This window comes from Xiphias gladius, chromosome 6 (genome assembly GCF_016859285.1).
Source record: "Xiphias gladius isolate SHS-SW01 ecotype Sanya breed wild chromosome 6, ASM1685928v1, whole genome shotgun sequence".
In the NCBI taxonomy this organism is placed as follows: domain Eukaryota; kingdom Metazoa; phylum Chordata; class Actinopteri; order Istiophoriformes; family Xiphiidae; genus Xiphias; species Xiphias gladius.
The window spans coordinates 18262976-18276685 of record NC_053405.1 but is presented as its reverse complement, the minus strand read 5'-3'; the positions used below and the strand labels follow the sequence as shown (position 1 = coordinate 18276685).

Sequence of the window (13710 nt, the reverse complement as noted above, 5' to 3'; positions counted from 1 at the left end):
AAGACTTCAGATTTCCATCACCCAAAAATAGAGATGAGACACAGTGTAAAAGCTACAGCTTTCAAAAGCTATTGTGTGTTCAATCAACAGTATTTTTGCATGAAGTGAGTTACAAAGCACAGGATCAACAGGCGAGTAATTTGTTTTTCTTTTTTATTATAACAATATTATATAAAACCAGTGCAGCTGATTCTATCTTCTAAATAACCACTCTGAATCCACATTCACTTTCTGCCACCACAAACCCCTGACATGTAATGAAGGCCCTCCACAGTTCTGTTTTTTCACTGCTTGGTTATCAGTCAGCCCTTAAGGCTATTGTTTAGCTTACTGTATTGTACTCATGCAGCTATGTCTGATCAGAGATCAGTTGTATTTGGCTATCGAGACAGGATCTTTATGATACTGGTCCCACAGGTTGCTGTGCTGGAGCTGCTTTTTTGCTGAGGTGTAGAGAGACTTGCACATGTTTTAAGGTTCAGTGTCCCTGCTGTGTCATCCTCAGGATTTGGAGTAGCAGACCCTGCACCTCTTCATCCATTCGGCCCTGTTGGACAACAGAAAATAAGGTAAGAATATGAAGGTACTGCATTTTAGTCCTTGTTGCATAAACACATGCAGAGCCTCTATAACAGGCTTGGTAGGACAGAACCACCAGCAGCTCCCAAGTTTTTAGAGATGGACAATCATTCTGAATATCAAGTTAAAGTCTGCCCCTCCTAAATATGTAGCATAGATAATAATAGAGGCCAGTGCCCCACAGTGACCTACAAAACAAAACCTCTGACCTTTTCCAGCACAGTGGTCAATGCCAGACGTGCCAGGAACAGAGATCAACCACACTGTGGAGCCTATACCATACCTAGCCCTGCCCCATATCAAAGAGAGGCTTGAAAAGCTCAAGCACAAAACAGGTACTGGTCTGATAAAGACTGCAGTGAGAACCATTATCTGCCAAAAGCCTAAAATTAGAGGAAACTAACTAGCCAAGAGTTATCTTAAAGGTCAACGACATCGGATCAATCCCTCATTACAACCAGCATTTCAAAAAAGAAATACCTCATGTGTACACCTTAGTGGTGGAATACTGTACGATGAAACTGATATAACAAGAGAGTGATTCAAGCCCCCTTTCCCTGCACCTCTTCTGAAATTTCATCCCCTTTGTCTGGTAAACAGAGATGGTGGACTGGGCCTGTCCGCTCTTTTTTTGTCTGCACTACAAAGGGGGACAAATTCAGCAGTCAGTGCCATTCACAGTCCAGACTATCAGTGGTGGTCAAGCCAGTCACACATAGAAAATTTAATTCATCCAATCTGACACAAACCCCCCCCCCCAACAAATGTGTGTATGTGTGCATGACCTGACCTGTACAGCTGCCAGTAAATGGGAACGGTATACAGCCACCACCTGTTTATGCTTTCTCTCCCAATCCTGAAAAACGTTACAGAAATTATTACTGTCATGTGAGCAATTTATTTGTCATTTTTATGGATGACGGTGTTTTATAGATGGTGATACAGCAAAAAGTGTTTCGGAAAATCACGACAAGGTCTTTTTCTCACTTCACACATCCATTGTGTCAAGTCTCTCCTCACCTGGAGCTGCTGGGTGAGTATAGAGATCCTGTTCTGCAGTGCCATTTGCTGCCCAGGGTTACCATGATGGGTGGATGGGGAGGCGGAGGATGTGATGCCGAGAGGCGGCGAGAGAGCTCCCAAGGCCTCCTTTAGCCGGAACACCTCCTTGGACAGCTCTGTTATCTTCACAAAGGCAGACACGTCAGTTTGGCCAATTCCAACTTGCTTCTACGGCAGTTGCTTGAATTGGCCCTGCAATCTCTCACCTTGCGGTCCTTCTCCTTGACCAGGCCCTGGGATTCCTGGATGTCCTTATGGAGCTCCTGGATGTGGCTGGATTTTGCATGTAGTTCAGCAAGCTGCTGCTGCACTGTGGCCAGCTGGGACTCCGCGACCTGCCGCTCACTCTTGTTGAAGAGAGCCTCCCTCTGCACTTGGAACACCTAGAACAGTAAAACCATCAGCAGCGCCAAGTCATTTGACAAATGCTGTCCATGTTGGGTCATAGTTCCAGGTCAGACGCTTTTCGGCTTATATACTGCTGAACTGGGGGCTGACCCTGGAGCACTGACAGAGGTGTAGAGTTCTTTTAAATGAGATTTAAATGAGTAGTACAGTTGCTACGGCACTGAATATCGATTCATACAGTAAGAAATACATGCTTGCAGAAAAAAAAAACTCAAGCTCTTGCTGTTTGATTGCCTTTACCATACATCTCATGCTATACTTTGTCTTTTTCCCTGATCTAATGAATGAATCTCCACCTGTTTGTTTTCATTTTCTAATTAAAATCTAAAATATTTCTCCTCCCAAATGGCTATTCCCACATCCGTTTTTGTCTGAATCTTTGCTCACGGGAATTTCCCTTGGTAACAGTTCTCACTTTGATCTTCGCACACCCACACTGAGGTTGCACTGCAGTAAACCAAGTCTCAGTAAATCTACACACATTTGCTTTTGGTATCATATTCAAATGAGTTTCTGTTTCAGGGAAGTCTGACTTTGAAGATAAATTCTACATACTAGGGTGGGTGTAAGCATCTACCAACACTAAACTGATTGGGTGCCAAACAGACCATGTTTTTGTAATAAAATGCCCTCCCATGCGGAGATATCATTCTCTGTGTGAAAATGTGGCCCCTTACCAACTTTCTTGTTTGACAATTACTCAGTTTACAAAGTGAGATAGTGTATCTGATTGCCACCACACAGGTGGAGGAAAAATGACACTTGGAGAGTCATCAGGAGCCTTTAGTCCACATATAACACTACTTCAGAGCATCGGTAAGCACATATACAGAGGGATCAACGAAACAGAGGAAGGCACTGAATAGAGAAAGTAATACACATATGAATAATGTAGAGGCAGGAAAGAGGCCTTCAAGGAACATGGCTCACATTGTGGCAGACACAATAAGATCTAATATATAGCATTAGAAGGGATTGGAGTAGCCAGAAGCAACAACACACATGCATGCATATACACATACACACACACCTCGGTGCAGGTCTTCTCATGTTTGCGGGTGAGATCATTGAAACGAGCTGTGATGGCGTTGATCTCAGCCTGCAAAGAGAGCCGCAGGGCCTCGTGGTCCTCCTTAGAGATCAGACCCTGTTCTGCAGCCTTCTGGGACTTCAGCTCTCTCAATTCCATCTCCTTCTCAGTCAGAGCGCCCCTTGCTGCTGCTGCACTGCTCTCACTGGCCTGCAGGGAGCGCTGGAGCTCTGCCTGTGAGGCAAGAACCACAGATTAACTGGCAAATCATAACTTTCTGTCCAGTGAAAATTTGAAAGTTAATAGCAAACTTCTTAGCGAAATATTCTCCCAACTGAAATAGAAATTTCCTGTTTGCACGACTTTTCAAATTATTATATCTACTGCGATGTACCACAGTACGTGTATCTCATTTAATTATGCTTCCAATTATGCCCCATTTGAGGTATACTCCCTTATTAATCGAAAGCAGACAAGCATTTCACATCAAACACATTACATTAGCAAGTATCTTAAAATGGCCAGGAACCTAAGTGAATCTTTGTGTTGTGTTTACTTCTACTAAGCCATTTCCAATAGTAGATAACTAAACTTCAACTCAGGGGCAACACCCAGGAGTATCGGGCTCCCTCTAAAATGTGACCCCTCTTATCACAACCAAAAGTCTGTAGCCCAATGAGAAATGGCCTCAAATGAGGTAGAGGCAACACTGTATCTTCCAATAATGATCTAACCCCTCTCCTCTGGGTCTGAGTCTGTCCCCCGCCCCCTATATTTAAAAATTCTTCAATAATGTTCAGCCTCATCTGCTTCATATGATCATTCTTATCTTAAGATTTGTGAATTTCCCTGCTGACCTTTATGTGCTCATGCTCCTCTTTGGGTATGGCATCCTGCATGGGCTGCAGTCTGGCCTCTAGCGTGGCAGCCTTCTCCTCAGCCTGGCTACGCAGGGTCTTCTCCTCCCCGAGCTCCTGCAGAGTCTGAGCTAGCTGTTCTGATACTGCAGACAGCGCCTCCTTGTGTTTTGAGAGCGGCACCGCGTCTTTCAGCTGCAGGGCGTCCTTTACCCGGCCCTCTCGCTCTGCGCACAGACAATCCAGAGCCTGGGCTGCTTCTTGTCTTGCCACCTCCAGTTCTTCTCTCACTGCTGCCAAGGTGCGTCTGGATTGCTCTGATTGGAGAGCGGCGATACCATTCACAAAATGGACAGAGAAGTCCAGGACTAACATCTAAAGGCGTATAATATTTTCAATTTTGAAAAAAATGACACTACACACCTGATATGACTGAGGGCCCTGAGCTCTCTGATTGGTCCTCCTCTTCTTCTTCCTCCTCATCATCGCCACGTGGAGGAGGCCTGAGTCTCTCCAGCTCCAGGAGGGCATCGTTGAGCCTTCTGGCCACGTCCGCCCTCTCCCTGGCCAGCTGTTCACACTGGATCCCCAGGGTCACCTGCACCTCCTCCAACTCAGAGCGGGGCACACACTTCCTCAGCTCCCCCTCTAGCTCTCCCAAACGCTCCTGGAGACGACGGACCTGGTCTCCATCTCTCGCTGCTTGTCCCTCTTTCCCTGATATCCTGCTCACTGCCAGGGCAGCCTCCAACTCAGCCACTTTGTCACGCAGGCACTTCACCGTGTCCGTCTCTTCTCCTTCACCGTCTTTTTCCCAATCTTCTTTCATAGACTCTTTCTGGGCCAGAGCAGCCTGGAGTTCCTCTACTTTCTCTGCCAACTCTTTGATCGTGTGACTGTCCTGGCTGCTCTGAACTCCTTCCTCGCCCTGTCTCTTAGCAAACTCCTCCTCTAGCTCCGTCACCCTTGCTCTCAGCTGCTGTGCCTCGTGGCTCAGAGCCTGCTCTGCAGCCCCAGACCCGCCTTCGGTCACAGCACCTGCCACAGAAGTAAACCCCTGACAACACTCCACAGAAAGCACACCGAGACGCATCTGCTCCCTCAGCTCCTCCAGCTCAGACTGGGAGAAGGCCAACTGCTCTTCCAACCCACACAGCTTCTCCTTCAAAGCCTCTGTACTCTCTGCATCTCCACATCCTTCCTGAGACTTGTCATCACCACTGCAAAACAAGACTAGGATTATCAATCACTCACGCACTGCAGAAAGTAATTGATCAAATCCATCACATCAATGACAAAGTGAAGGGAACGTGTTCAGCATCATAGTAAGTCTACCATTAAATTATTTCCACTGTATTTGTCAAATATTAATATATATAATTAATCAGTTGATGAAAATAGAAAAAAGAAAAAAATTCCCGAAGCCCAAGTTGATGTCTTCAAATTGCCGTATTTGTCCAAAAAACAGTCCAAAATCTCAAAGATATTCCATTTACAAACATAAAAACAGAGAAAAGAAGCAAATGCTCCCACTGCAAAAGAAAAAATCAGGCATTTTGCTCAATGAATGAGTTGCTAATAATTAATTTCCTATCTACTGACTAATCAACTAATAATTTCACCATTCCATCACATCAACACTTGATTATCATCAATTATAAGTTTACAACTTCAACCTGTGATAATATAGATATATTTTAATACAAATATATTTCATCATTACTGAGTATAGTAAACAACAAAGATGTTGGCAAACAATAAAAATCATGAAAAAGAGGTCAAGAAAGCAACATGATGTCCTGAGTATACGTTTTCTATCTAAGCCTGCTCAGCCTCCAACATGCTGCAGGAAAAATGTTAATGTTCAGCACTTTTAAAAAAAGGCCCAGATAGAGGCCGCAACCTGATATTGCTGAGGCTTTGGAGCTGATATTAGCAAAGGTGTTCACATCTCAGAATAAAGGTCTGATTCAGTACAGGGGAATTCAAGCATATGTGATCCCGTGTTGGCTATTTCAGCTTGCTAGTGGTAAATCAGATTGAATGAATTAATAAATGAATCAGTCTCACCACTCCTCTGCCATGCTGGAAGCCTCGTCTGAAGCCTGGGCCTGAGATAAGCGCTCCTGAAGGGCTTCAAACTCCTTTCTCAGGGTCTCATACTGAGCTAAGGGGATGGAGTCTGGGTTGGAGGTCTGCATGTCAGTGTCATCCTTCTCAAACATCTCCAACATCTGTACACAGAGGAAATTATAGCAGCTTGCAGACCTTATCAATAGGATGCCTTGTACGGTTTATCAGTCAATGCTAAAAGCTCCAAAAAACACTGGATACTACATTTCCCATGATGAAACTTGATAGTACCGTTTCATTAGATCCTTTTTGCCTGGCAAATTCCAACATCTTTGTAACACATCATCCCCAGTTTGTAGCAAAGAGTTTCCATTATATTTATTTATGTATAAATTAAAGCTCATGCAGATATAACCCTGGTGACACCACCCCATGTTTTTTTTCTCAGACCTGACAAAGAAGACATTGAACAGCTGTTTTCACAGGCTAAATAACACTCCCAGTGACTAGTAAACTGACCTCTATGTGTAAAATTGGTGGCGGTTCCTTTAATTAACTTACGTCATTGTAAGTTTTGGAATCTGATTCTGCTCTCCACCATATACAGTAAATAACAGCAGTGGAGGTTAGTTTATTTCTGACTTTTTTCCACAGACACAATCTCTCTTTGCTCTCATATCAGACTTTACATTTCCCCACTTTCCTGTCCGGTTCTCTTTCATACAGCAGGGTAGAACTGAAGTTCTTGGCCTAGATCGCTGCTATTCATGCGTTGGTGAATGAACAATCACACTAGAACAGAATACTTCAGCAATACAAACTTCAGCACTTCAAACAGCTTGACCTAGTTAGTGAAGAATGACTACAAGATGCCCCCATGTCTGCATCTGATGTTGTGTTGGTCTATTTATACGTGTACAGACACAACTGCCTTGGTGCATTAGTGTACCAGAGTGCAGCGTCATAAAGTTTAAGTGGTCATGACTAATGCTCCAGCCAGAGACATTCAGCTACCCTTGAAAGGGCATCTTTCATTTATTACGGGACATGTTATTTGAATGAGTAGTTTTTTCTGTTTATATGTGTCAGTAAGTGTGACTGTGTCCATGCATTACGTGCACGTTTGTGCATTTGTGCTCTCCCTGACCTTACCTGTACTTTCAGGACAAGTTCAGAGTTCTGTGAGGTAAGTTCCTCTATTTGTTTACGCAGCTCAGCAACAGTTCCTGGGTCTGCAGGGGCAGGAGAGTGGCTGGCTGAATCGGTGTCTGCTCGAGAAGTGGCCTCATCCTGACCAGGGGCGGCTCTGGAGTGCTTAGAGAACAGCTTCTCTAGAGGGAAAGTTCATGAGAGACGACAACAAAAATCAATCAGTGTACTTCCTGACCTGAGAGATTTAGAAACGGCCATGCGGTATCTCAGGGACAAATGCATTGTAGTACATGCATTCTTAGTGCCAAGGCTGGGGAAATACATATAAACATGGATCGCATACCTGGGAAGTGCAACATTTCATCCATGTCCTCCGAGTCACTGGCTCCTATACCATGGCTTCCCTTCAGCTCCTCAAGCAGCTTGTCCCTCTCTGCCTCTGCCTCCTCTAGACGCTGCTTTAGTTGGGACAACTACAGTGCACACCAGACACACAGACACGTGCAAAAATTGTGGTTATAACAAGCAAAGCGGAGGCTTCACAAATATGTTGTCATCTCTAATCCTATGATGAATAGGTATAGGTTTACATGAACATAGGAACATTTTTCAAGGTGAGTTTGCGCTGCCTTCAGTGCAGTACCTCCTCCAAGGCAGACGTGGCACTCTGCTGCTGCTGCTCCAAGGCTTTGATCTTCTGGAGCAGACGGCCTCTCTCTAGACGGAGCCGCCGAATCTCCTCGAACACCTCCTCGTCCTCCGCCTTACACAGACAACCACAAAAAAAAAAAAAAAAAATATGACAACCTAAGAAAGTTTGCATTTCATGTAATATGAAGGGGGGACATCAACTATGACTGAAGAATAATCAAGATTTACAGTGCCAACCTGGGCTGATTGGTGTGTTTCTGGCGGCTGGGGTGAAGGAGAGGGAGACTGGAACTGGGGCTCAGGGGACTGGGCTGGGGGAGCAGGACTCTGAGGCTGTGCAGAGGGTGACAAACCCTGCATATTTGTGATAGAAAAACAATGAAATTAATTGTTATTAGTCATTACAGAGATGATACTGTTCACTTAATCTCTTAAGAAACATTACCACTTAAATTATTGTAATGCAGCATGAAAATGGTCATACTTGAATCTCGCACACACACAGAACAATAGAGATCAAGTGTTCCACAACTGGGAGTCACAAAATAAATCTTGGACAAACCCATTTGTTTGCCCTGGTTTTATTTCTTATCAAATTATACAATCTGATGAAGAAAAGTCACAGGTTTAACATTTCACATATGCAAAACATGATGGGGGCAGACATTTAAGTAGTAGGAGGCATTGGTCCCACTGATATTCTGTAGGTTATATGCGCTGACAATACTGTAAGGCTGGCCTCTAAACGTGTTTAAGAAATGTGTTTTACATCCACTGAGATGGTTCCCACAGTACCTGGAGAGGAGAGCGGGGTGGTGGAGGAGCTTTCCGTTTGCGGGGGGTAGTCCCCCCTTGCACTGATGAGACGCCTGAGGGGACTTGGGGGGGCTGTGCGGGAGTTGGGAGGGGGATCATAGACAAGCAGAGGTCAAGCTCAACTTAAAATGGGAAAGTGGGGGAAACTAAGATGAGACAAAGGGTCAGCAACAAAGGGGAATGAAAGCCAAAAAAAGGAAGCAGCATACAAAAACAATGACCTCATACTGGAAAACATGCACAATATGAACAGTCAAAGTAGGCCATGATCTCATGGATGGAGCGAGTGGTGCAAACACAACTATGCAACATTACCTCCTCGCCTGTGCCCTCAGAAGCTACGTATGCAGCGGAAAAAGACACACACAGCAAAACACTTAAACCTCTGCAGAAATTAGGCTCAGCAAACAGCCAGAGGAACATGGGAAATGTGCACATACACAAGTATACACACTCTCACTTCCATTTACTTCCTATCATGTAGTTTATAGTAGTGGCTGTCATGTATCTTGTAGTAAATCTAGTAAAATCTCCAGTTATAGAATAGAAACTAATGTGGTTAGCATCATATGCACACCAAGTTCTCTCCTTCATCTCCTTTCCCAAACAGTCACACATCTGCTTTTCATATAAAAGCTAAGTCTTTGTTGGAAGATTAAAGTGGAACAAGCCTTTTGTCTCCTTTTTTTTTGAAACCCCACTTTACAATCACACCCAGCTGTCCTCCTGATCCATTTCCTCTTATTACAGTCTTATTACAGCCAGGGTCCAGAGCAGCACACCCGCAAAAAGCAGTCATCCACTAGGTCTGATGGTCTGTAGGATGTTTCTGTCATGAGCTGTTTCATTTATTTCACTTGATTTAATAGAACTAACGAGGCCTGATTCATAATAATTCAATCTCTTCTGTCTCTATGCATTAAAAAGGCCTCCAGGCCTCATACTGTACCAGGAGGTACTCCATCCTGCAACATCTGTATGACTCGTCGGTTGCCAGTGGTTACGCTGTAGTCGGTGGCTTTGTGTCCCAGGGCATCAGCCAGTTGTGTGTTGGCCCCACCTCTCAGCAGAGCCTCTACGGTTTCAACACTGTCATTCTCACAGGCCAGCATTAATGCAGCTCTGTGGTTCACAAACATTATCACAATATAGCAGGAAAATACTAAATCAATTACACTGAAAAAACTAATAATACAATAACAAGACATCAAAACTAAAAAGTACCGTAGAATCACATGGTATATTAATTTTACACCTATATAATTTTAGTATTGGTCAGAGATACTCATTGGCAATTTCAAACTGATAGATCATTAGCCTGTCAATCATTACGAACATAAAGTATATAAAAACCTACAGAACTTTAAGTTCAGAATGAATTACTAGAAAATATATACCACATAAAGTATAAAGCAGTGAAATTTTTGGATCAGATATAATAATGCAGCCAGTAGCTGCATCATGTCCCAGTCTGCCTCAACAGGCCTCCCACTGTCTGACACTCTCAGTCATTCCATCTGTCAAGGCTACAGCACCGGTGAGATGGACGGAGGAGAGACCAGCTTCCCCGCTAACTAACTAAACCTCCCTGCTACACAGGAAGAGTTGAACAGTAACAGTCCAGTACCTCCCGTGGTTGTCTTGAATGTTTGCATTGGCACCTCGTCCCAACAGGAACACACAAAGCTCCACTCTGCTCATCTGGGCTGCTAAGATCAGAGGGGTGGCCCCGTCCTAAAAGATATACAGACATGAACGTCCAGACATCATGGAGCAACAGCACACGCATAGATATTTGATAATGTTGTCTAATGTACTAAATAAGACCGAGAGTAAATAAAAAGTAAATCCCTGGTAGTCTTTTTTTCATCTCACACAACAATTCAAAAAAGCAGCCAACCAAATTTCAAATACTATAACTGTAATCATCAACTTACACTGTCCTGGACATCCGGATTGGCTTTAAAGTCCCACAGGGTCTCAGTGCAGGACAAGCAGCCAGTGACTGCTGCAGAAAACAGTCACAACTATGGTTGATATCAGGGGTTTACATTTAACCTTTATAACAGTTTCAGTGTTAAATGTTCCTAAACATCTGCTTGCTTTCAACACTCTAATTAGTTTGAATGGGATCTATGAGAGGAGTGTGTTACATGCAAAGTAACTGTTATTGAAACCAAACTGTTATTCTATTGTAGTCGCGTAACTCTTACCTGCATGATGAAGTGGTGTCCTGCCAATGCTGTCAGTGCAATCTACTGTCAGTCGCTCCTGTTAGAGAAAACGTAATTAGTACAGTCTATTTTCCTGTGTTTACCGGTTAAACGGACAATTGTGTCGCTTTGTGTTTTACCTGTAAGAGTCTCTTTAAACACTCTGACTGGCCATTTTTGGCTGCGAGGTGAAGGGCGCTGAAGCCTGGAGTCAGTCAGTCATAATCAGACATTAATAAACAACCCATGACACATGTGATTCAACAACCTTGGGTTATGAGATAAAACTCTTATTTGGTTATAAAGTACCGTACCAGCGCCATCAGGGACATTGAGATCTGCTCCATGAGAGATGACTACCTCCAGACAGTCTAGCCGGCCTCGGGATGCACAGAGGTGGAACCTGCCAGAAGGAAGAAGGACAATACGTGTCACTCGTGATTAGAGATGAGAGATGAGAATTGGTTTCCACTTAAAATGCCGGATTCTTGAGAACTGTTCAGCTCAAACAGTGCGGATTTCTCTCTTCAGTTTAGTTTTACTTAAGAGAAAGAAGGGTATAAAACTATATCATTTACCAAAAAGGGGGTCATGAAAGAATTGATAAAGAAGTAGATTGATCTAAATACTCAGTGTTGCGTAGGTCCTTCAATGCTAAACTGCTTTCGCTGCACAAGAAATGATGTATGTTACACTACCACAATCTTAATCTTTGAGGAATTCAAATATTAGATGTAATTGTTTAATTCCCAAAGTAACTATGAAGGGTAAAAATTAGATGATTAACTTACGCTGACTTGCCCTCAGCATCCAGCTTGGTGGGACAGAGACCTTTTTTGACGATGAGAGCGGAGACTTTGTCAGGTTCATTCTGCTCCACAGCCTGCAGGAGCCTCTCATCACTCTTACTCCAGTCCAGACTCTGAGCGGGGGACAAGCCAGAGAACAGGTCGTCACCCTGTACTGCCCCAAAAGGAAACTGATACCGCACTGCAAAAACATTGGATGGGCAGCCTAGAGAAATATAATGCAATTGGGATGTGCAACAACCAATGTTGATGTCCATGTAAAAATATGTTTGATTTTGTTTTTGTTTGCCTGAGATCATTAAGAGAATACGACCAGTTTTACAAGTCAAATAAAACTACTCTTAAGACAGAAATATCATAAACAGAGGGTAAAAACTAATCACTTTTCTTTCCCCTTTCATATGTTTATTGGGTATAGAGAGAGGATACCTACTGGCAGCGGCAGCAGGCTGAGACAAGGACAGAACCGGTTCATCAGGCTAAAAACAGGCTGCTGGGGATCCATACGGCTAGCCAGGTCGTCGCACACTCAACTAAATACAGCTACAGTGTACGAAGCCACCAGTGTGTGTCCTGACTGACGATACACACTGCCGCCTGGCTACAAAACAAACCCAGACCTACACCAGATAGTGTAGACAACTCAGCTAACAATAAATTTCTATCAGATGCTCTTTAGAGGTCAGAGCAACATCACAACAGAGATCTACATGCCAGAGAATTTATGCTATACTCAAAATCCCAAATCCAATGAAACCGAACAGCTCATCACACATAAACTCCGACACACACACATACACACAGTAACACTGTTATTCTCTGTCCTCACAATGTCTCCCTGTGCAACGCCTCCTTGTCCACATCAAAAACAGCATCCTCTTGTCCTGTTCCAGCTGCTAGCAGGCACTTAGCCAGTCTTAACATCGCACCTCACACACACACACACACACACACACACACACACACACACACACACACACACACACACACACACACACACACACACACTCTGCCACCTCCTCCCTCTCTTCACTGTCCTCCTTTCTCTAACCTAATAATTTCTCTGCTGCCTTTGTCTCTGTAGCAGCCTCCCTTTTTCTCTCCATTAGGTTTTGTCAGGTACTGGACGGTAACACCCCCCCCCCCCCAAACGTCATAGATCTGTTTCTCTGCAGTTACAGAGCGGGGGCCTGTGTGATGTGAGGACTCAGCAAAAAGAGGAGGAACATGCTGGATAAGCCACACGCTGCTCTGCTGGTTCGGATGGCCATTTATGGGGCAGAGGGGACAAGCCAACAAGCCACACACAAATGTATGCCAGATCTATCATCTATCTATCTATCTATCTATCTATCTAAGTGGCTATTAAGCAACACTACTCATCAGCAACAAGCACCTGGCTACAAGGAGCAGGCAAAATAAAGTTGAATCTTAATAATGCAGGGTATTAGAGAACAAGGTTAACTCCAACATCAGAAAGCCCCTCAGAGTAACATAGCAATGACAGCAGGAAAGTAGGAATTCTTTGACTGTGTTTGTGTGTCTGTGTGTGCACGTACGCGTGAATAATTGAAGGCTACCTGAGATCTCTCGTTATAGCAGCAGTCTGGAGACAGCCCTGCTCTCCTGCTGCTGCTGCTCAGTGACATTGAATCCCATCGCCCCCCCATACATGCACAGGACTGAGCAACCGGGGACCTATATGATTGCCTATTTAATGTAGAGCACCATCGCGCTGTAATATTAGGTTAAAACACGGCTTGTGTGGCTTATTTCTCTGAATAGCTTTAGACACAGAATACAGGTGTACCACTTTTAAATCCACATGTTCTTCAACAGATGGCTCTCACCTCATTCTTTTTAAACTTTGCCTTCAGACTCTTCATAATTGGCTTGATAGTCACTCTCAACAGGGACTCTGGAATAAAAAAGGTAAATAAACAAACTTAGTGTTATTGTAAGTTGCAGCTTATTCAGTGTGTCTCGGAAGGGTTTTGACTTTCCCCCAGCGTTCAGTCATCACTTGGTCTCAGAAACATTGCAACATTTAAGTGTGCCAA

The 13710-nt window shown here is 43.9% G+C and overlaps 1 protein-coding gene across 1 annotated transcript in view; it reads right to left on the bottom strand.

Moving 5' to 3' along the window:
* Positions 1 to 202: 202 nt before the first annotated feature.
* ankrd24 (ankyrin repeat domain 24) overlaps positions 203 to 13710 on the bottom strand; it is a 14025-nt gene continuing 517 nt past the window's right edge. The window contains exons 2-23 of the mRNA XM_040128791.1: positions 13501 to 13568; positions 11633 to 11763; positions 11156 to 11244; positions 10982 to 11046; positions 10842 to 10899; positions 10566 to 10636; positions 10256 to 10362; positions 9578 to 9750; positions 8944 to 8966; positions 8608 to 8700; positions 8050 to 8166; positions 7805 to 7924; positions 7505 to 7634; positions 7162 to 7340; positions 6007 to 6170; positions 4360 to 5156; positions 3937 to 4253; positions 3080 to 3313; positions 1848 to 2024; positions 1600 to 1764; positions 1370 to 1435; positions 203 to 547 (exon numbers count right to left, since the gene is read on the bottom strand). Coding sequence (XP_039984725.1) covers positions 479 to 547; positions 1370 to 1435; positions 1600 to 1764; positions 1848 to 2024; positions 3080 to 3313; positions 3937 to 4253; positions 4360 to 5156; positions 6007 to 6170; positions 7162 to 7340; positions 7505 to 7634; positions 7805 to 7924; positions 8050 to 8166; positions 8608 to 8700; positions 8944 to 8966; positions 9578 to 9750; positions 10256 to 10362; positions 10566 to 10636; positions 10842 to 10899; positions 10982 to 11046; positions 11156 to 11244; positions 11633 to 11763; positions 13501 to 13568 — 3413 coding nt within the window. The 3' untranslated portion in view covers positions 203 to 478. The remainder of the gene's footprint in view (positions 548 to 1369; positions 1436 to 1599; positions 1765 to 1847; positions 2025 to 3079; positions 3314 to 3936; positions 4254 to 4359; positions 5157 to 6006; positions 6171 to 7161; positions 7341 to 7504; positions 7635 to 7804; positions 7925 to 8049; positions 8167 to 8607; positions 8701 to 8943; positions 8967 to 9577; positions 9751 to 10255; positions 10363 to 10565; positions 10637 to 10841; positions 10900 to 10981; positions 11047 to 11155; positions 11245 to 11632; positions 11764 to 13500; positions 13569 to 13710) is intronic.